Raw genomic sequence first — 22184 nt, forward strand, 5'->3', positions numbered from 1 at the left:
GCCCTCACTCTACCACCCTTACTCTACCACGATACTGCCCTCACTCTACCACTCCACTGCCCTCACTCTACTACTCTACCACTGTCAATCTACCGCCCTCACTCTACCACCCTCACTCTACCTCCCTCACTCTACCGCCCTCACTCTACCACTCTACCTACCTCACTCTACCACTCTACCGCCCTCACTCTACCGCCCTCACTCTACCGCTCTACCGCCCTCACTCTACTGCCCTCACTCTATCGCCCGTACTCTATCACTCTACCGCCCTCACTCTACCGCCCACTCTCTACACCCACACTCTACCACCCTCACTCTACCGCCCTCACTCTACCACTCTACCATCTCACTCTACCACCCTCACTCTCCCACTGTACTGCCCTCACTCTACCACTCTACTGCCCTAACTCTACCACTCTACTGCCCTCACACTACCACTTTACAGCGTTCACTCTACCGCCCTCACTCTGCCGCCCTCACTCCATCCCTCTACCACCCTCACTCTACCACTCTACTGCCATTAATTTATCGCCCTCACTCTACCACTCTACCGCCCGCACTCTATCTCTCTACCGCCCTCACTCTCCTGCCCACTCTCTACCGCCCACACTCTACCACCCTCACTCCACCGCCCTCACTCTACCACTCTACCGCCCTCACTCTACCACCCTCACTCTACCACTGTACCGCCCTCACTCTACCACTCTACCGCCCTCACTCTACCACTCTACTGCCCTCATACTACCACTTTACAGCGTTCACTCTACCGCCCTCACTCTACCGCCCTCACTCCATCCCTCTACCGTCCTCACTCTATCGCTCTACCACCCTCACTCTACCACTCTACTGCCCTCAATCTACCGCCCTCACTCTACCACTCTACCACCCTCACTCTACCACTCTAAAACCCTCACTCTACTGCCCTCACTCTACCACTCTACCACCCTCAATCTACCGCCCTCACTCTACCACTCTACTGCTCTCACTTTACCGTCCTCACTCTACCACTCTACCGCCCTCACTCTACTGCTCTATTGCGCTCACTCTACCGCCCTCACTCTACCACTCTACTGCCCGCACTCTACCGCCCTCACTCTACCACTCTACTGCCATCAATCTACCTCCCTCACTCTACTACTCTACCACCCTCACTCTACCACTCTTCCACCCTAACTCTACTGCCATCACTCTACCGCTCTACCACCCTCAATCTACTGCCCTCACTCTACCACTCTACTGCCCTCATTTTACCGTCCTAACTCTACCACTCTACCGCCCTCATGCCCTCACTCTACTGCCCTCACTCTACCACTCTACCGCCCTCACTCTACCGCTCTCACTCTACCGCCCTCACTCTACCACTCTACTGCCCTCCCTCTACCGCCCTCACTCTACCACTCAACCGCCCTCACTCTTTCACTCTACTGCCCTCACTCTACCACTCTACTGCCCTCACTCTACCGCCTTCACTCTACCACTCTACCGCCCTCACTCTCCCGCTCTATTGCCCTCACTCTAATGCCCTCGCTCTACCACTCTACCACCCTCACTCTACATCCCTCACTCTACCACTCTACCACCCTCACTCTTCCACCCTCACTCTACCACTCTCACTTTACCACCATAACTCTACCACTCTACTGCCCTCACTCCACCGCCCTCACTCCACCACTCTACCGCACTCACTCTTCCGTTCTCACTCTACCACTCTAGCGCCCTCACTATACCGCCCTCACTCTACCTCTCTACTGCCCTCACTCTAACGCCCTCACTCTACCACTCTACCGCCCTCACTCTACCACTCTACCGCCCTCACTCTACCGCCCTTACTCTACCACGATACCGCCCTCACTCTACCACTCTACTACTCTACCACCGTCAATCTACCGCCCTCACTCTACCACCCTCACTCTACCTCCCTCACTCTACCGCCCTCACTCTACCACTCTACCTACCTCACTCTACCACTCTACAGCCCTTACTCTACCGCCCTCACTCTACCGCTCTACCGCCCTCACTCTACTGCACTCACTCTATCGCCCGCACTCTATCACTCTACCGCCCTCACTCTACCGCCCACTCTCTACCGCCCACACTCTACCACCCTCACTCTACCGCTCTCACTCTACCACTCTACCATCTCACTCTACCACCCTCACTCTCCCACTGTACTGCCCTCACTCTACCACTCTACTGCCCTCACTCTACCACTCTACTGCCCTCACACTACCACTTTACAGCGTTCACTCTACCGCCCTCACTCTGCCGCCCTCATTCCATCCCTCTACCACCCTCACTCTACTACTCTACTGCCCTCAATTTACCGCCCTCACTCTACTACTCTACGGCCCTCACTCTACCACTCTACCACCCTCACTCTACTGCCCTCACTCTACCACTCTACCACCCTCAATCTACCACCCTCACTCTACCACTCTACTGCTCTCACTTTACCGTCCTCACACTACCACTCTACCGCCCTCACGCCCTCACTTTACTGCCCTCACTCTACCACTCTACCGCCCTCACTCTACCGCTCTACTGCCCTCACTCTACCGCCCTCACTCTACCACTCTACTTCCCGCACTCTACCACCCTCACTCTACCACTCTACCACCCTCACTCTTTCACTCTACCGCCCTCACTCTACCACTCTACTGCCCTCACTTTACCGCCCTCACTCTACCACTCTACCAACATCACTCTCGCACTCTATCGCCCACACTCTAATGCCCTCACTCTACCACTGTACCGCCCTCACTCTACCACTCTACTGCCCTCACTCTACCACTCCACCGCCCTCACACTACCACTTTACAGCATTCACTCTACCGCCCTCACTCTACCGCCCTCACTCTACCCCTTTACCGCCCTCACTCTATCACTCTACCACCCTCACTCTACCGCCCTCACTCTACCACTCTACTGCCCTCAATCTACCGCCATCACTCTACCACTCTACCGCCCTCACTCTACCACACTAACGCCCTCACTCTACCACTCTAACGCCCTCACTCTACCACCCTTACTCTACCACGATACGGCCCTCACTCTATCACTCGACCACTCTCTCTCTACCGCCATCACTCTACTACTCTACCGCTCTCAATTTACCGCCCTAACTCGACCACTCTACTGCCCTCACTCTAAAACTCTACCGCCCTCACTCTACCACTCTACCGCTCTCACTCTACCACTCTACCGCCCTCACACTACCACTCTACTGTACTCACTCTACCGCCCTCACTCTACCACTCTACTTCACTCACTCTACCGCCCTCACTCTATCACATTACCACCATCACTCTACCGCCCTCACTCTACCACTCTACCTCCCTCACTCTACCGCCCTCACTCTACCACTCTACCGCCCTCACTCTACCACTCTACCACCCTCACTCTACCGCCCTCACTCTACCACTCTACCCCCTCATTCTACAGCCCTGACAATACCACTCTACCACCCTCACTCTACCGCCCTCACTGTACCACTCTACCGTCCTGACTCGACCACCCTCACTCTACCACTCTACTACCCTCACTCTACCACTCTACCTCCCTCACTCTACCGCCCTCACTCTACCACTCTACCACCCTCACTCCACTGCCCTCACTCTACCGCCCTCACTCTACCACTCTACCTCCCCACTCTACCGCCTTCACTCTACCGCTCTCACTCTACCACTCTACTGCCCTCACTCTACCACCCTCACTCTACCACCCTCATTCTACCACTCTACTGCCCTCACTCTACGGCTCTCACTCTAACACTCAGCCTCCCTCACTCTACCATTCTACCGCCCTCACTCTACCACTTTACTGCCCTCACTCTACCACTCTACCGCCCTCACTAGATCGGCGCACTCTACCACTCTACCCCCCTCACTCTACTGCCCTCACTCTTTCACTCTACCACCCTCACTCTATCGCTTAACCACCCTCACTCTACCGCTCTACTGTCCCCACTCTACCGCCCTCACTCTACCACTCTACCGCCCTCCCTCTCCCACCCACACTCTACCACTCTACTGCCCTCACTCTACTGCCCTCACTCTACCACTCTACTGCCATCACTCTACCGCCCTCACTCTACCACTCTACAGCACTTACTTTACCGCCTTCACTCTACTGCCCTCACTCTACCGCCCTCACTCTACCACTCTAACACCCTCACTCTACCACTGTACTGCCCTCACTCTACTGCCCTCACTCTACCACTCTCCCGCCCTCTCTACCACTCTACTGCCTTCACTCTACCGCCCTCTCTACCACTCTACCGCCCTCACTCTACCACTCTACCACTCTACCACTCTACCGCCCTCACACTACCACTCTACTGTACTCACTCTACCGCCCTCACTCTACCACTCTACTTCACTCACTCTACCGCCCTCACTCTACCACTCCACTTCACTCACTCTACCGCCCTCACTCTATCACATTACCACCATCACTCTACCGCCCTCACTCTACCACTCTACCTCCCTCACTCTACCACTCTACCGCCCTCACTCTACCACTCTACCACCCTCACTCTACCGCCCTCACTCTACCACTCTACCCCCTCATTCTACAGCCCTGACAATACCACTCTACCACCCTCACTCTACCGCCCTCACTCTACCACCCTCACTCTACCACTCTACTGCCCTCACTCTACCGCCCTCAATCTACCTACTCTATGGCCCTCACTCTACGGCTCTCACTCTAACACTCAGCCTCCCTCACTCTACCATTCTACCGCCCTCATTCTACCACTCATTTCATTTCATTTCATCAACTTTTATTCGATTATAAAAATTGTATAATCATAAAAAGTACAGTTTAGGAAACACAGTGATAATACAAAGTCAAGAAAAATCAATGACATTTGAACACATATAATGTTAAAAAACGATTTTACGACGAATTGATATTATTATTTTTAAAAAAATCGCTATCAACTTTGCTTCATGCGGGGATTTCGGCAATTGAAGGTAAGCTAGTGCTGGGTGCGATTGTCTGAGTCCGCTTGAACGGAGGAGGGGCAAAATCCATTTTTTCCTTGCTGAACTGTAATGTTTACAAAACAGGATGACGTGTATCGTTGATTGTTTGGATACTCCGTCGCATGGGCATCGCATCAGGGTTCTAGACCAGTTCTTCATTTCAGGAAATGAGACTATACGGAAGAAAAGATCAAACCGTAGTCTCGTCAATAGGAATTTTTCATAGTTCGAAAGGAAGTACGTCAAGTAGGGCTGTATAAATTTCTCAATTTGCAATGTGCAGATTTTTTCATTTTGCATTTTTACAATCTCGACTTGGTTGCGGAGCTCTCTTAAATGGCCCATGCATAATTCCTTCAACTGTTTCTTTGAAATGTCTTCTATTGAGGGGGGTTCTAGAAAGTATTGCTCACGGTCAAGATCTTGGAAGAATTTATGGATGTAATTGAGCCACGGTATTTTCCTCCAGTACGCTAGGCCAAGACATTCAGTGATGAGGGAGCGTATTATGTGACTTTCGGGGTTACACCATATGCGGTGCCAGAGTATGAGAGGCTGGCATCTTATGGTGTCGGTCATGTATTCCACACCCAACTCCCGATGTGAGGCCAAAATCGGGGAGCTTTGGGGGAGAGCTAGGATGTATTTGAAAAACGCATTCTCCGTGATCTGGAGTTGATCGATACAACCATAACCCCAGATACCTGCTCCATATGTGGCCACACTGTGGCATTTTGCGTAGTATATGGTTAGCAGTTCCGCTGGGGCTGGTTTACCTAGTTTCCTAGAGAAAGCGCTTAGTGAAGATACTGCTCGGCGAAAGTTGAGATTTCTGGCTTCAATTGCCTTGTGCCAGGTCATTGTGTCTTCCATTAGTATGCCCAGGTATGGGTATACCAGTGTTTTTTCCAATCTGGTGTTACTTATGAAGATGGACTTTGAAACTCCACGTTTTGGTCCAAAAGTCATTGTAAAGGTTTTTTTAATGTTTACTTTTAGACCCAGGGAGTCCATGAATGACACATATTTGTTCAACTGCCGCTGAAGTTGGTTAGGTGTCCGGGCCAGGATGACCGAGTCGTCGGCATACAGGGGGATGGGTATCGGGCGCTGCGCTATCTGTGGAAGATCCTGGCTCCCTTCCAGCATAGCCTGTTCAAGGCCGTTGGTATATAAATTAAACAGGAAGGGAGCCAGTACGCAGCCTTGCCTTACTCCCCGTGATATTTTGAAGGGACGTGATAGTTCACCGCCGATGCCGTAACGAACTCGGCCTTCCGCATTGGTATATAGCTCCCTCAGGAAAGCTAATAAGGGTGGATCCACTCCAAGATTTGTCATGATCTGCCACAGCTTCGCATGCTGTACGCAGTCGAATGCCGCGCTCAGATCTACGTATACCAAGTAGATGTTACCTTCTTTCGCGCGTGTATACTTTCCATTCTACCACTCTTCTGCCCTCACTCTACCACTCTACCGCCCTCACTAGATCGGCGCACTCTACCGCCCTCACTCTACTGCCCTCACTCTTTCACTCTACCACCCTCACTCTATCGCCTAACCACCCTCACTCTACCGCTCTACTGTCCCCACTCTACTGCCCTCACTCTACCACTCTACCGCCCTCCCTCTCCCACCCACACTCTACGACTCTACTGCCCTCACTCTACTGCCCTCACTCTACCACTCTACTGCCATCACTCTACCGCCCTCACTCTACCACTCTACAGCACTTACTCTACCGCCTTCACTCTACCGCCCTCACCCTACCGCCCTCACTCTACCACTCTAACACCCTCACTCTACCACTGTACTGCCCTCACTCTACTGCCCTCACTCTACCACTCTCCCGCCCTCTCTACCACTCTACTGCCTTCACTCTATCGCCCTTTCTACCACTCTACCGCCCTCGCTCTACCACCCCCACTGTACCACTTTACTGCCCTCACTCTACTGCCCTCACTCTACCACTCTACCGCCCTCACTCTACTGCCCTCACTCTACCGCCCGCACTCTATCGCTCTACCGCCCTCACTCTACCGCCCTCACTCTACCACTCTACCTCCCTCATTCTACCGCCCTCACTCTACCACTCTACCTCCCTCACTCTACTGCACTCACTCTATCGCCCTCACTCTACCGCCCTCACTCTACCACCCTCACACAATTTAGCTATTTTCAAAACCAACACATAAATAAAAAATGTGCCATTTACAATATGAATAGCTCAACATTTCCTAATGCGAGACCTATTGCATTGCAAATTCGTGTTATTTTGTTTGGTGGTGGAGTGCATCTCAATACAATTTTTTCTGTTTTGCCTGGGTGAGTGTATCCCAGTACATGTTTCTGCTGTTTTGGTGGGTGAGTGTATCCCAGTTACAGTCTGTGTTTCTTTTGTTGTGAGGGTGTGCTGTGTACTTCTGTATCACAGTGCTTGTTGCTCAGTGGGTATGATTGAGATAGCTATGTGCCATGGACTTACTTTTCTATGTTATGTGTTTTGGTTCGGTCTGGTTTACAGTGCTGGTTCGCTGTGTGCTTTTCGGCTTATCCATGTCTATAACTTATTTTGCTGGTGATTGGATCTTACACACGGATTGTAGGGCTCCATGAGACGCCAGGTGTGCGAGTGTTGTACGTGTTTTGTACTTTACAGCGCAGCCTTACGTTTTACTTCTGTCTTACCTCATGTTTTGCCTGAGACTGATGGTCCCTTCAGGTGTGAGTTTTTCATGGCATATGTTTTGTTTTTTGGTTGTGCCTTTCTTTTATGAGTAAAGGGGATGGTGTGTGTGCCATTGTATTATTGCAATTTCATGCTATTGTATTGTTCCATTTTTATGCCGTTTTAGTATTGTATTGCATTTTCTTGCCATTGTATTATTGCAATTTCTTGCCACTGTATTATTGCATTTAAGATAGTACTTCTTGCTATCTTTTACCCTGTTTCATTATCTTTCAATTGTTGTATTTTCTTCTTTGATTTTTTTTCATTTGTTGTTCCTTTCTTCTTTATATTTCTTTTGCTTATGTAAGAAATAGGATATGTTCTAGCGTGACTTCTCCCCTTCTTTCCTTGCACCAATTTGTTCAGCCTGAATGGCTGTAGAATGTAGGATGATGTCACGGAATGTCACGAATGTCACAGAATATTGGATTGTGGTATTGGTTAGAGTGTCAGTTGAAGATGAGAGGCTGAGCTGCAGGGAGGCTGCTCCTGGTGGGGCTACTACCGATTACCATCTTATCTACTACTTACCTTATTTCACTTACCTGGAACCGGATATAATAAATTACATCTTGGAACATACCACTCTGCTTACATTTGTTGGAATTCTTTACCTAGTACAGTGGGTATGCATGTAACGCACCGAACATACAGTTAACTAGCCCACAAACCCGAAGGATCTTGAACAAGGACCAGGCTCATAAAGAGTGATTGTTAATGGTTCTGCATACACAAAGAATCACCACGCATTATTTGTTGTGGAACGAAATTCTGTATACAGACAGACTGCAGATGTTGAGGTCTGTCTGTGGTGGGTTGTCCAACATTTTGTAGTGGTGTCTGAACTGTATTCAAGATTCAAAGATTCAAAGATTCAAAGATTTTTATTTGCTTTGGTACTCGACTGAGGACCACAAACTTAAAAAAACAATTTACAGAAGAAAAATCATTAGAAGTTAATACAGTATTAAAAAAGATTTTAGAAATGTATAGAAATTGTAGCAAACCCATTCACTGGGTGGATGTTTACCTACTATTATCAGATCATTTACTGTTGTAATTTTACATTTCCGATATATCGGGTCAAGGTATCTTACTCGTGCTTTTACTATATTTGGATGGGGACAAACAAATAAGATATGTTCAATGTCCTGATCACCACCTTGACAGAATTTACATATCGGAGAACCTGCTAATGTCCATCTGGAGGTAAAGGTAGATACAGGTAAAATACCTAAACGCAACATTATAATAGCCCTTCTAGCTCCGTGCGTAAGGCAAAATCCCAAATATGGCCGCATTTGCTTATATTCCAATGACTCCGTAAAGAGTTTGTATGTGGATAACTTAGAGCAATATGCGAGATCAAGGTCAAAGCTCAATCTTGGTGTGAAGCATTTTAGGAAGAGTTTCAATTGAGGATTTGACCAGGTAAGCAAAATTTCTTTGGTAAGATTAGCGATTTTAAATGCAACTGACATATTCCTGGAAAAATTAAGGTATAAGGCTTCTAATTCAAATATCTCAGTCTTTAACAAGGATCGCAATGTTTCTTCCTTAGCATGCAGTAAATTGTACGCCCATCTAATGATATTGGCCACTGCTATAGCGTAGGTGCTTGTAAGTGAGAATTCCAATCTGAGTGCTTGTACTGGTGTGGATCTTGAAACTTTCAGTTTTTTTTCCAGAATTTTTCCTTCGGTTATGTCCATAAAGGTCCATTGCTTAATTGGGATGTGTTCAGTAGCATAGGATAAAACCGGGGGGATTTTTGCTCTGAACACTTTAAGTAATGAAGAGAAGTGCCTATTTCCGGTGGCAGTGTACAATCTGGAGATAGCCCCGGCATGTAATTCTGATTTTTTCTTTAGTTTATTTATTTGCTTTGAGTTTTGCAAATTAGTTGTGTAAATCCTGCCGAGGTAAGTGTATTCTTCTACTTCCTCTACTCTGATCCCATCTAGATGCCAACAGTATTTGACATTTTTCTTTTTCTTACCGGTAAAAGCCACCACTTTGGTTTTTGATAAGTTTCGGACTAAATAATGTTCCTTGGAATAATCGTTTAAAGAGTCCAATAATTTTTGAAGACCAAAAGGTGTAAGGTCCAACATTACTATATCATCTGCATATAGTAGTGCATGAATGCCTTGGAAAGCAATCTTTGGTGGCAAACTGGAGCATTGTTGCAGATGATACGGTAAATCGCTCAAATATAATGAAAATAAAATAGGTGCGAGAAGGCACCCTTGTTTAAGGCCATTAAAAGTTTCAATCTGTTTGGTCAATCCTTTTTCACTCCCCATTTGTACCTGGGACCAAGTGTTAGTATGGAGCGCAATAATGATCTGCAGTAAGTTTTCGGCGATCCCTAGTTTCCTCAATTTTTTCCATAGTGTAGGTCTATGTACGCGGTCAAACGCTGTAGAATAATCAATGAACGCAGCGTACACTGTTTGAAATTTCTGCCCAATGTATTTATCTAGAATAGTCTGGAGAGTGGATATATTGTCAGTGACTGAATGATTGGGACGAAAGCCAGCTTGATACTTAGGTATTAGACCCTGTGAGAAGGACCAGTCCTTCAATCTATCCAAGATCTCCGCAGCGAAAATGTTACCAGTAGCGTCCATTAACGCTATTTGGCGGTAATTGCCAGCGATATTTTGGCTCCCCTTTTTATATATTGGAATAATAATACTCCCCTGCCATGATTTAGGTAATCTCCCAGTGCTGAAAATATAATTAAAAAGTGATGATAATATCTGACTCCATTCTTTAGGATGTGACTGCAAAACCTTAATGGGTATTTGATCAGGACCTGACGCTGCAGTTCTTCTTGCTTTTCTAATATGTATTTCTATAGAAAATGCTGTAGTTTTTTCTATCGAATTTGATTTGTTTTCCGACGTGATTTCAGTATCATTTATATCTGAATCGTTTACATTTTCTTTATATAGCTCAGTTAGATAAATTTCCCATTCTTTTGGTGGAACTGGTATTGCATACAGTTTCTTTTTTGTACCAGTCATTTTGGCGATCAGAGACCAATATTTTCTTTGGTTGTATTTTTTCGCCGCCTCTTGAATATCTACCCAATTTTTATCCTGCAGCATTCTTTTTTGACTGTTCTTCTCTCTTCTTAATTGATTTTTTAGTTTGTTTATTTCTTGCTGGATTACAGGTGAGAAATGTTGGTGTTGCCCTCGAATGAGTTTATTGAGCTTCCTTCTGATTATACTTTTATTGGTCGTCTTGTAAATTCTCTTTTTTTCTTGTTTTATCCGGCTTAGGAGTGCTTTTTTAAGTTTGTTGATGATACATTAAAATTTGTTATTTGATCTTCGGAATGTATGTTGGATAGAAGTTGATTTTGTGAAATTAATTCGTTAATGTGGTCAAAAGTCGATGAATTCCAAAAGATCCGTCTCTGTTTGTTGTCAGTTTCGATATTGCTTTTATGGAACATAATTCAGTTCGACGAGGAGGACTTTACCGACCAACCAGTTTTTAGGTGTATAAGAGCATGGTCGCTATTGTCTGTAAAGTCAATGCTCAGGTGTAGAACAGTATCTATCAGCTCCATACCACAAATTAAGTAGTCAATTATTGATAAATATCCATTCCCTCGTCTTGTGAAAGATGCTGGTCTATCGCCATCCACATTACCATTCAAGATTGACCCATTTAAATGTGGTAAACATGATAGTAACAATTTTCCTCTTTTATCAGAAGCTTTCCCTTTGGGGAATGTTGGGATAGATAATTCCAGCGATTCCTCTTCATATAATTTTGCCCATTTTCCGATCTCAGCATTAGATATTTTTGCATTCAGGTCACCCATAATTAAATATGATATATTCGCTCGATCTTCAATTATTTGTGCAATTGCATCCATGGTTTCTACCAGGATGATATCCTGGTTGGTACCTGGAGGAATATACACGTTAAAAAGCAAAAAGGCCTTTTTTTGGTCAGAGTCATTAGTCTTTAATGAGACCTTGATGCATTGGAAGTTGTCCGATTTGGACTCAATAACTGCTTGGGACCATGATTGCTCCTCGCTCAATAGAATTGCAAGTCCGCCCTTAGCATGGCCTCTGTTCGTTTCTATAGCCGGAATATCATAGACATAATAGCCCGTCTGAATAAAAGATTTTTTTGCCCAAGTTTCCTGTATGGCTAAAATATCGGGATAGTTGTTTAGTGCTTCATTCATTTTGTTGTTTGTTTTTCCGGCTATGTTCCATGAGGTGATCTTTAAACCATTGTTAAACAGTGTGTTGTTGTTGAACTGTATTCCTTATTTGTGTTATTTTTTCCAGATCCCAGCAACCACCGAGCAATATCTAGCGTAAGCCTACTGAAGATGGATTTGTCGTCTGGGATGGAAAGTAAAGCCCCTAAAGCCTCCCTAGTTTTCCAGGGTAGGTTGGCCAAGCAAAGTTGATCTGCAAAGAGTGTAGACTTCAAGCTTGAGACCGTGTACAGTATAATACAATGGATCATCAGACACAGAAGGAACTAAACGTGTGGTCAGAGAAACATTAGGACAAATGAAATGATTATGCAATTGAAATCTCAAAATACAGGCGAAGTAAAAGTTAGGAAGAATAGTGAACATATCACCACACTAGCATAAGTGTCTAAGTGAGATTCAGGTAATAAACCTCAGGGTTTGAGTGCTTGGTGCACTCTCATCTCATCACATTCTGATTTGTTCTGCGCCTCTCAGGCCAACGTGATCATGGTGTTTCAGCATCATGGTCCATGGCTAGTGCTGGAGGTGGACTTTATGCAGACTTCTTACAACATGTAAGTCCATGAGCATCCCAACTGGTTCACTGGTATATTTCACGAGGAGTCCAGTGTTTTAGGCCAAGTCCTGGGAGGATTTGTTTATGTTTCCCCTGTGACTAGCGCTTATGTTCTGCAAAAAATAACTGAAGTTCCAAAAATATGTTTGGATCAGTGCTTAATTTGTGCCAGTTGTTTCCAGTGCTCAGAACTGGCACTTAATTATCAGTGGTGCCTCTAGTGACAGTCCATTACATGGTGGTGCTATTGTTTTAATTTTAAGATGAGTCCAGCAAGCATGTTTATTAAGTCAATATGCATTGAAAATGAATAATTCCAGCCTCTCGTGCCATTATTATAGCTCTGTGTGACCTGAAATAGTCTGAATTGTCACACTTGTATGAGTGCGATGGCTAGGTTTTATATTGGTGCTCTCATTGGCAGCACTGGCAGGGTATGGGGGTGCAGGCTGCAGTGGACTACCGAAAAGGGCCCGGGCACTTATTTTATTAACAAATTAAGAACAGGGTTGGATTACTTTTTTTCTCTGTTTTCATCTGGTTGTACTCCAAGATATTCAGGCTCTGGGTGCCTCAACCTGCATTTCTTCATTCATTAGAGACCTAAAGTCGTTCAGGCGTCCCTAAACTTACCATACAGACAACACAAGGCATTATTTACTCATCTAGAAAAATGTGTTGATTGTAAACATAGCCTATTGAAGACTATAGATTATGGGGCCCATTACCAGTTGCACAGACCAGTGCCCCCTGGGGTCAATTACAAGTTTTCCAGTGTCACTGGGCTCTGGGGAGCTGCTGGGGCTACAGGCAGCTGTTGTGCCACCCCGTCTTACTGCATCTTTCAAGCATTGGTGGGCTGGGGGGGGGGACACTGAAGAAACTCCCCTAGCTGAAAAAAAATCATCCTTTCTTCCTTTGGTTTTTCTTTGTTCGCCATAAGTTGGCAGGGTATGCTCAGACGTGAGTCCCTTGCTCACTTTTCCCCTGGATTCAAGCAAGCCGGGCTGAAGAAGGCTGAAATGCCAGAAACCGGTCCTCGGTACCTTGTTTCCGGTCCAGGGAAGGCATGGCTTGGCAGTTCGGGCTGGACTGTTCCCATGAGGCACAGGGTCAGACTGATTTGCATATGGTCATGTCTGAACTGGGGGGGGGCAGAGTGGGCTAAAGAATGGTGATGGATTAAACCCAGATCAGTTGACTGGGGGTGAGTGCTTGTATTGATAACACTCCGTCCATCATTTCCTTTGGTTTTTCATCCTTTCCTCCTTGCACTGCATGCCCAACTCTGCCCCATGGGATTAAAAAAGCCCCATAACATTTACCACTTGCTCCACCCAGCTGGGGAGTATTTGCAGTTTTGAAGCTATTCTTTTCTCCGAAAGGTGGAATCATGCAAAACTGGACCCCATAATTACTGGGCAGGGACATCTTAAGGATTTTAGGGGCCCTGGGCCAAACGTATTTTGGGAGCCTCTGTTCAGAACAAATTTTAATTTAGTATCCAGTTTCAGCTCTATCATGCCCTCTTTGGCCTAGTCACCGACAGTGCACAGGCATACAAGTCCATATTTTAAATGTATTTACATCTAATATTCAGGGATAGTGATGCGTGTTTTCAATATTGTAGCACAGCAGCAGCTCACTAATATTACTGCAAATAATCTCTGTGACACCCTTTCATTTCTTATATGTGAGGTCTGTTTTGAAGTAAAGGTAAAAACATTTTTAGGAATGTTGCATGAAAACTGTATTTTAATCAATATATTTAGGAATTATTAAAGGTCATCAGGGCAAGACTCTATGCAGAATAGCGATGGCTCTATCACGGCCTCCCCTGACAGGCTGGGGCCCTGGGCCAGAGCCCACTTTGCCCATGCCTTAAAACGTCTCTGAAACTGGGTGCACAGGCTACTCCTCATTCCAGGGGAAATAGCTTGTGATCCCAGTTATCTTGTGAGTTACTGCGCAGTATAATTAATTCAAGCCCAATTATCTCCCTATGGAGCTAACCGGGAACTCATAATGGTGCTCCATGTGGGATATTTCCAAATGTTGACCATGGCGAAGAGATAAGAACCCCCAATGCAAAAAAGTTGAAAATAATGCAAAACATTTTACTAGAAATAAATAAATATTAGGAATCCATGGGCCTGCCATGGCTTATTCTGTCTAACAGCAAGACACAAAGCTTGGGGGCTCAGACCCGGCTGGACATGGAGTCTGCAAACATGCGTAGGGAGAGAGAGTGAAATCTTTGAGCAGGATGGATCAGAGAAAAAACTTTTATTTCCAGCACTACACTCTCCGTCTCTGTGCTATCACAGTTGCATGCACCCTAAGCCTGGCTCTGTGGACTCTGCATTGTGGTCTTTGAGGAAGGCCAGAGTGATCATAGCTCTCTGGTTGAGGGTGCACTGTGCAGAGTTTAGCAATGTCCGTGGAGGTATGAACCTGGATTCTGCTTTCAAGCTCCCAAGAGGCAGCTCAAAAACAACTAGAAGTTTTAATCAACGGTCACTACTCAAGAGTCCGCAGAGCCTAGTGACCATCGCAGGAGGTGCATGGTCACTGGCTGCCAAGTGGCACTGTGCCATGTGAGTCATTTCATTTTCTGTCTGTACACACTTTTCAGTCAACTACTGTGCCTGTGTTGTTTTTTTGCAGTCAAGTGTGGTTAGCTGCACTGCCAGGGCTAGCTTACGGTATTACACTTGTCAAGGGTCCACTTGGTGGGTATTGGTATGCATTGTGAGGTACAGAAAGGGAGGTTTTAAAAAGTGCAATTCATTTTTTTTAAAATGTTTACAAAAAGATACATAAAATGATTGTCTGTAATGATGAATTCACTGTTAAGGAATATGAATATAGAATAATAACATGAACTATAGAATATTTAAAAAAAATGTTAGGCTGATTATATATTTTAAAAGTTTAAAATTCCCAACCGTTTGGAGATGAGAAGAGCATTTGGAGACCCACAGGAAGTCTGACGAGGAGTCTCTGTAGCGACAGATCCATGTGCTCCTGTGCCCTGCTGTGGCATGCTGCACAGAAGTCTGTGTCCTACAATCTCAGAGTCACAACATCCTAGAGAAGCCCCTTCCCTCTGGACAGAGAGGAGACCTCCCTCATAATTATGTTAGCCCTTGCCTTCCAGGTCAGACAAGTGGCCTCCTGGGAAACCGATGCACCCCTACAGATCCAGCCCCTGCAGGGCCGTGCACTTGTTTACAGAGCCTTGGCACTCTACTGAGAGCTATTGGCAGGGTCGGATTGGGATCACAATTTGGCCCGGGCACTGCCTAAAAAAATGGCCTACATTCGCGGGGCGTGCCCTTTCACGAAACACCATTTGGTTACTCTCAAAGGTGTCATTTGTTGAGACATTTTTGGTAAATTAAGCATTTTAAAGCTGATAGAGCTAGTAACATTAATAAAGACTAGGGGCACTGCAGTTCTGATAACTGCATACTTACTTGCAATCTTAATACCCTGCACAATGTAGTCAGATACTCTTTCCCAACCAGCAATGTTGTTGACTCTGATCATCTCATAAATCAGAAATCTAGCACAAAGTCAAGGAGAAAGGATTAGACTGGAATCTCTGGGAATAGAACAAGTAATAACAAAAGTAACGGGAAGAGCAACTCTGAACCTCTGCCATGGAGAATAGAACCTCTAACGACAAACAGTGAAGAAATACGTTCTGCAAAACACTCAAACTAAATAAAATGTAGCTCCTTTACAAATTTTGCACTTATCCCTGTATGTAAGTACCTTTTGCTCCCTTGCCTACCTCCCCTCTTTCTTTGTGTCCACTACTGTGTACAATATGAGATCCATTTGTTAACAACTATAGAAATGTGACTCATGATTTTCCAATGAATTAAAAAAATGATAGATAGAGGCACAGTGTTGTTACAAATGGTGAATTTAGATTTGTTTTAGTGGCTGTACACAATAATCGTGTAGAATCATTGTGGTTTTTAAATGGTGCTTAATTGGCTTTCAAAGATGTGCATAACAAAGCAAAACATTAAAAAATAAGGTTTTTTGTAGACTGTGTTTGCCATTGTAATTAGTATTTTGGTGTAATTTAAATAAACATGTCTTTATATATACTTGCTTTATACGGGGCATGTAAACCAAGCTATACTATAAGGAATACGGAGAGAAACAAACTGACTATTGTCTAGATAAAGACGGAATAATTAAACCCATCGAAACACGTCGACACATCATTGTACATAATCCAAGGGAAAATTTGGACCTGCAGATACGAAAATGAGTGTATCCAGGCCAGGATTTTAAACTGTCCCATGGAATATGTTTCTTTGAAAGACAAAGTACACTGTCTAACCATTGTTCTCTTTTTATGTCATGGTATATTGTGTAAATTGATTGTAATTGGGGATTTTACATTAATTGTTTTTATCAATTGTTTTGCATACAACTGTGATAGATAGGATGTGTATTAAATGTTCCAATTGTAACCAGTTTTTTTAATTATAAAAGATGTTTGTAAAACTTCAGTGCTATTTAGCAATTGAATCAAATATTAGGTGGGATTTTCCTTGATGAGTTGTATTATTGTGCGCCTTGTGAGGTACGACCTAGTTGTGAGTTGAACCTTGTATTCTGTTCCTTTCATAACCCAAGGGAATATTTTTGTACTTGTCAAGAGTACCCTACTCCCTTGGCTACAACAAGGGGTCTCTCTCTCCTTTTTACACACTACTGTGGTTAGACAGTGATCTCCAGTTCTGCTGGGTAGTGCCAACTGCAGGGCTGTGGGAAAAAGAGGTAAAGAGAGGTGAAGTAGAACTAGAAATCTGGTAGTGATAGTTGTGATGGGGAAAGTCTGAAGGTAAAAACAGAAAGATTGGATAGCCGGGAGAAAGGAACATAGCTATAGATAGAGAAAGAAGTAGGTAGGTTATGAGAGTAAGAGGACAGTTCTGTCTCTGCTTGCCCTATCCCAGAGGAAGAGCGAGATATGAGCCCAGAGGCTCCTGCCCTCTGTGTGCCAACAGTTGGATGGAGTAGCCGGGAACTACTCTATCATGATCATCCCTTTTCTCGTGATTAAGAGCCTCTGCCCTCTGCCGGTCACCTGGTGTGTTGGTGCAGGTGTGGCCTGACTGCCGCCCTCGCCAGGACTAGCCACTCATTTCCCTCTCAGACACTGATGCCAGCCCTTAGCATGCAGCATGTCGGGCAAGCACTATAAGTGGCCAGAGGTTAGGTGCTGCATTGCTTCAAGGTGTTCTCGACCCTGCCCTTCTTTGATGCTCAGCAACTGCCCATGTAAGGACCACGGGGGTAAAGCCACAGTCAGACGAGCCACATCAATGAAGGTAGTAAGTGACTGTAGGCAGGCAGTGAGTATGCAGCTTTGCCTGGTGCACATGTGGTGTGGCTGGTTTCACATCATCGTGTAATGTGCTGTAGCCGGGTATTGTGTCACCTGTTTGCGGACTGGACAGGCAGTGGCTTCTGACCAAGTCAGTCAGCAGTGTTACAGAAGAATTGTGTCTTGCACCACAACTGCTGCACGCACATGTGAAACCCACACTACTTAGGCAAATCACAAACTAGGCATTCCTACACAAACCATACCCATATTTGTCCAGCTCTCTCGTTGGCCATTGTCCCTCGTTCAGACCCGACCAGTAGTCTTTCCTGAACTCTACCATGTCCATTCCCTTCTCGTCTTTACTGAAGTATTTCTCATCACTCACACAGACAATCTGTTGAGCACCAAAACTCTCTCCGTACCGCTCTCCTGGTCTTCCATCCTATGGACCTCCCTCACCCAGACACCGGCTATACCTCTCTCTCCCCCTTCCTGGAGACTACTTCATACCCTAGTCGAAGGATACACAGAGCGAAGATTCGTGAAGCCCACCCTTGGATAAATCCCACTCCACAAAACTCCAGTACACTCAAAACCACATAATTACTATCCACATAATTCCACTGCACACTTTGCCACATAATTCTATGCCACACTATTCCACAACTAGCAATTCAAATCCAACCCCCATAATTGCACTCCATACCACATACCTCCACTCCATTCCATAACACATGGGTAAAACACATTGTCATTTATAGCGCCAATAGCTCTAACTCTTGCGAATGCGCAACCTATTGGCATGGCCAATGCTTGTTTTTTTTTATTGCCGTTGTTCTTTTTGACAGTTATATATATTGTGAACCCAACCCAAGGCAAAAGCTATTTAAGCGCTATTCATGAGAACAAATTACAGTACACAAGATCAGATGTTTTATTTAAGGCCCTGGGAGATGAAGTGATTTGCTCAGAATCACAGGATGTTGAGAGCAGATGCCTGGACTCAAACCTGATCCCCCATCTCTGACCTTCAGGCCACATATGCCTATGCACACGCAAGCCATGAAAGTGGAGGATATTGTTCTTTGGAAGGACACTGGGGGCAAGGTGACAATGGCCGGCACCCTCAGCAATAGGACAACAGGGATGCCCTTTCACTTACAAAATTACTAACACTGCCCCCAGCCCCCCATTGCCTGAGCAACAGAACTGCCAGGCCCATTTTTATTACTAAATTACTCAAGTACTCCCAAGTCCTCTACTGCCTTTGGGCAATGACCTGACAGGGGAGGGTATAAAGCATAAAACACCACTGCTGTGCCACCCAGAGGGGCGGGGAGGAGGGGTGTGAAGATGGATCAAGTCCACAACATCACCTGTCCCTCACAGCGAGGCCCCAGCACAACCCATCAGTGCCCTGAATGAGAAGCTCCATGTGCGAGGTGTCAGACGAAAACACCTTTTCTGGGCTGTGTGGCCCCAGGGGGCTGAGGTGAGAATGGCTCGCTGGCCTGAGCAACACCTGGCCCCCTGGGAGGCCGATTCTCGCATACAGTCCCCAGCTTCCCAGCCCCCCATCAGGGCAATAGGTTGGCAAGGCAGGGGGTCAAAGAGAGACCACAACTAATCATCGCCCAAAAGCTATATGACACGCTCCCCACCGAGGCAGCTTTTCATTATACCTGGCCAGTGCCCTGAGTGGGCTGGGAAACAAGGGGAAAAAAACGACCCACAGAGGGCACCAACACACCGGCCCTGCGACCAATACCCAAATGCCCACTGTGCCATTCCGCCCCTGGCTATTGGCATCTCTGCACCAACACTTACCCGTCATGGAGCCAGGCCTGCTGCAACAGAGAGGTACTTTACATGATATTGGTTTCCTACACACAGACCTACCCTTCTGCAACACTGCCTTTCTCTGGAGAGCCCTGTATTTATTCAGAACCATGACATCCTGCCAAGCACTGCTCTATTAGGGCTGACACTGTTGGTGCGTGTTCCTGACACCTCTAACGTAGCCTCTCCAGGTCTTTAAGTGGGATGAAAAAACTGGGGGTCTCTCAAAGGGGCGTGGTCAATGTAATTTAGTGGTGGCTTAAAAACACATAAGCTAAAAATCTGATTAGCATAGTGTGTCGCCCGACTTGTATTTTGCTGTTTCTGTCATTGCTTCCAGATATATGGTACAACAAGTAACATCATACCTACAAGAAGTCAGGACTATTGGCTTTGTCAATGGTTGTTAGATGCATAAGATAAATAAGCAAGAACTATGGCTTGTATATAATATTGAATACGCTTGCACCTAAAGGACTGGCGACACCACGACAATGTTGCTCCTCCAGAGTTTCAAAAAGAGAAGGGAATTCCAGAGAGAAAATGACTCTCTTAAGGATTTTCCTTCGTCTACGACGCTCACCTGGCATGACGTCATGCCATAACTTCTCCGCTAGTGAGAAGTCAGCAGAGGGAGCAGCGCACATCAACGTGCCTGCTGTCAATGCAGTCCGGAAAAAACGGACCGGCTGTGCCAGGGCACAAAACAGAGCCCGATAGAGACCCGTTTCGAGGCCACGTTTAAAAAACTACTGGTGCTCAGCACCGGTAAAACCCGGCCCACTAAAAGCACTGATCCTCCCCACAGTCCTGCCTGTCTGCACTGTACTCACGGCAGCCTGTGAACACGGCCAAGAGGAAGGCAGCCTTCATGTTCAGACAGTCTCTGGCAGGTCTCGGGTCGACGGCGACAACAGCAAGTGCTCTAGTCACTGGTGAGGCTGCCGGTTTTAAATATTGTCTATGGCTGCATCATCCAAAACGTCATCAGAAACCTTGAGCAAACACCAGTCGCCGAGCAGGAACATCGGGCGGTGTACTGGGTACAGGAAGCAAAAGACTCGGATGCTGCCTGCCCCCTCACGCGACCAGAACAAAGTAAATACCGTACCAGTGTACTGTTCCAGGATTGCTTTATTGGCACTGATGGGCGACATATAGCCCATGTTACGTGGAGTTAGTACTTTACATACTTGAAGGCCTGGGCAGGGGTTTTCCCAGTGCTATCCCCTGTGTTTACCTTGATAGTGTGGTTACAACACTCTGCTAATCAGCTTCAAATACATCCCAATCATGATATAATACATTTCAAAGACGTCTGATGCGTCAATTAATCATCTTTCCCTATCGTACAAGTGTGCGTGGCCAGAAGCAGTATTGCTATTAAAACATACATTTTTTATAGTCCTCATATACCCCACGAAGTGCCACCAATACCAAAGGCGCCTTTGACATCCCACTCGAGTTCTACCTCGGAGCTACATCGCCTGGTAATACTCCACTTACTCATGGCAAATGCTCTCATATCGAACAAAATTAAAATGTCATGGGAGCCAGGTATAATGAGTGGACTATATTAACTGGTTCCGTAACGTTTAACCGTCTTTCAAAGGGTACCCACCACTTGTGAGACCTGCCTGCATCCTCTGCCTCCTTCAAAGCATACACACCTATAACTGCTCTAAGAGAGTCATCCATGGAGGGTCCACTTGTGACCACTTCCTACAGATTTCCTTCCTAGACAGCAACTTCGTGTAAAAGAGCAACCTGATCAAATTAACCACATTCCCCTGCATTTTGTTACAGTTTTCAGTGCCAAAATGAAGCAAGAGAGGGCTCACCTGAATGGCTGAATGTAGCACAGTTGACAGCACCTTACCCACATCTTGCCAGAAGGACCCCGAAGCTGGACAGTCCAAGACATATGTATATAATTTGCGTCAGGTGGGCTGCACCTCTTGCACCTGCTTGCCTCATTTTTCATCATCTTTACCATCATGAAAGGGGTCCAATAACACGTGAAGAGGTTCAATTCGAGTGTGCAGGTTTCACATTGGTGAGCAAAAGATTCAAAGAAACTTGCCATAATGCTTTGATCCCTGCACTTGGCAAGTCTGTCACCCAGGTTGTACACAGCGGCTTCAACTTTTCATCCATAGCTGTGATTAGATGTCAATGTCAGGCAGAAACTTTCTTATTACTAAGCTCAACATTCTGCCCTGCTACTTGAACAAGCATTGGCAAAGCTATTTAAGGAAGCCCACAATAAATACATTATTAGACCAGAACCAGCATTACATCAATGGTGGATTTCAATGTTTTTCTTCTGAATGCTATTGTGTTCTTGTAGTAGATCATTCAATGCTGTTTTTATTAATATATGAATGTACACTGTGCTGTTGTATCAATATTGGAATGCATACATGAAGAGATAACCCCCCTCCCTCTGC

General features: G+C 45.8%; 1 protein-coding gene across 1 annotated transcript in view; it reads right to left on the reverse strand.

The window, feature by feature from the left end:
• Nucleotides 1–20688, reverse strand: part of LOC144753319 (phospholipase A2, membrane associated-like) — a 307985-nt gene extending 287297 nt beyond the window's left edge. The window contains exon 1 of the mRNA XM_078641058.1: nucleotides 20568–20688. Within this exon, the coding sequence (XP_078497184.1) occupies nucleotides 20568–20607 (40 nt within the window). The 5' untranslated portion in view covers nucleotides 20608–20688. The remainder of the gene's footprint in view (nucleotides 1–20567) is intronic.
• Between the last annotated feature and the right edge of the window lie 1496 nt (nucleotides 20689–22184).

The sequence above is a fragment of the Lissotriton helveticus genome, chromosome 5_1, assembly GCF_964261635.1.
Source record: "Lissotriton helveticus chromosome 5_1, aLisHel1.1, whole genome shotgun sequence".
Classification (NCBI taxonomy): domain Eukaryota; kingdom Metazoa; phylum Chordata; class Amphibia; order Caudata; family Salamandridae; genus Lissotriton; species Lissotriton helveticus.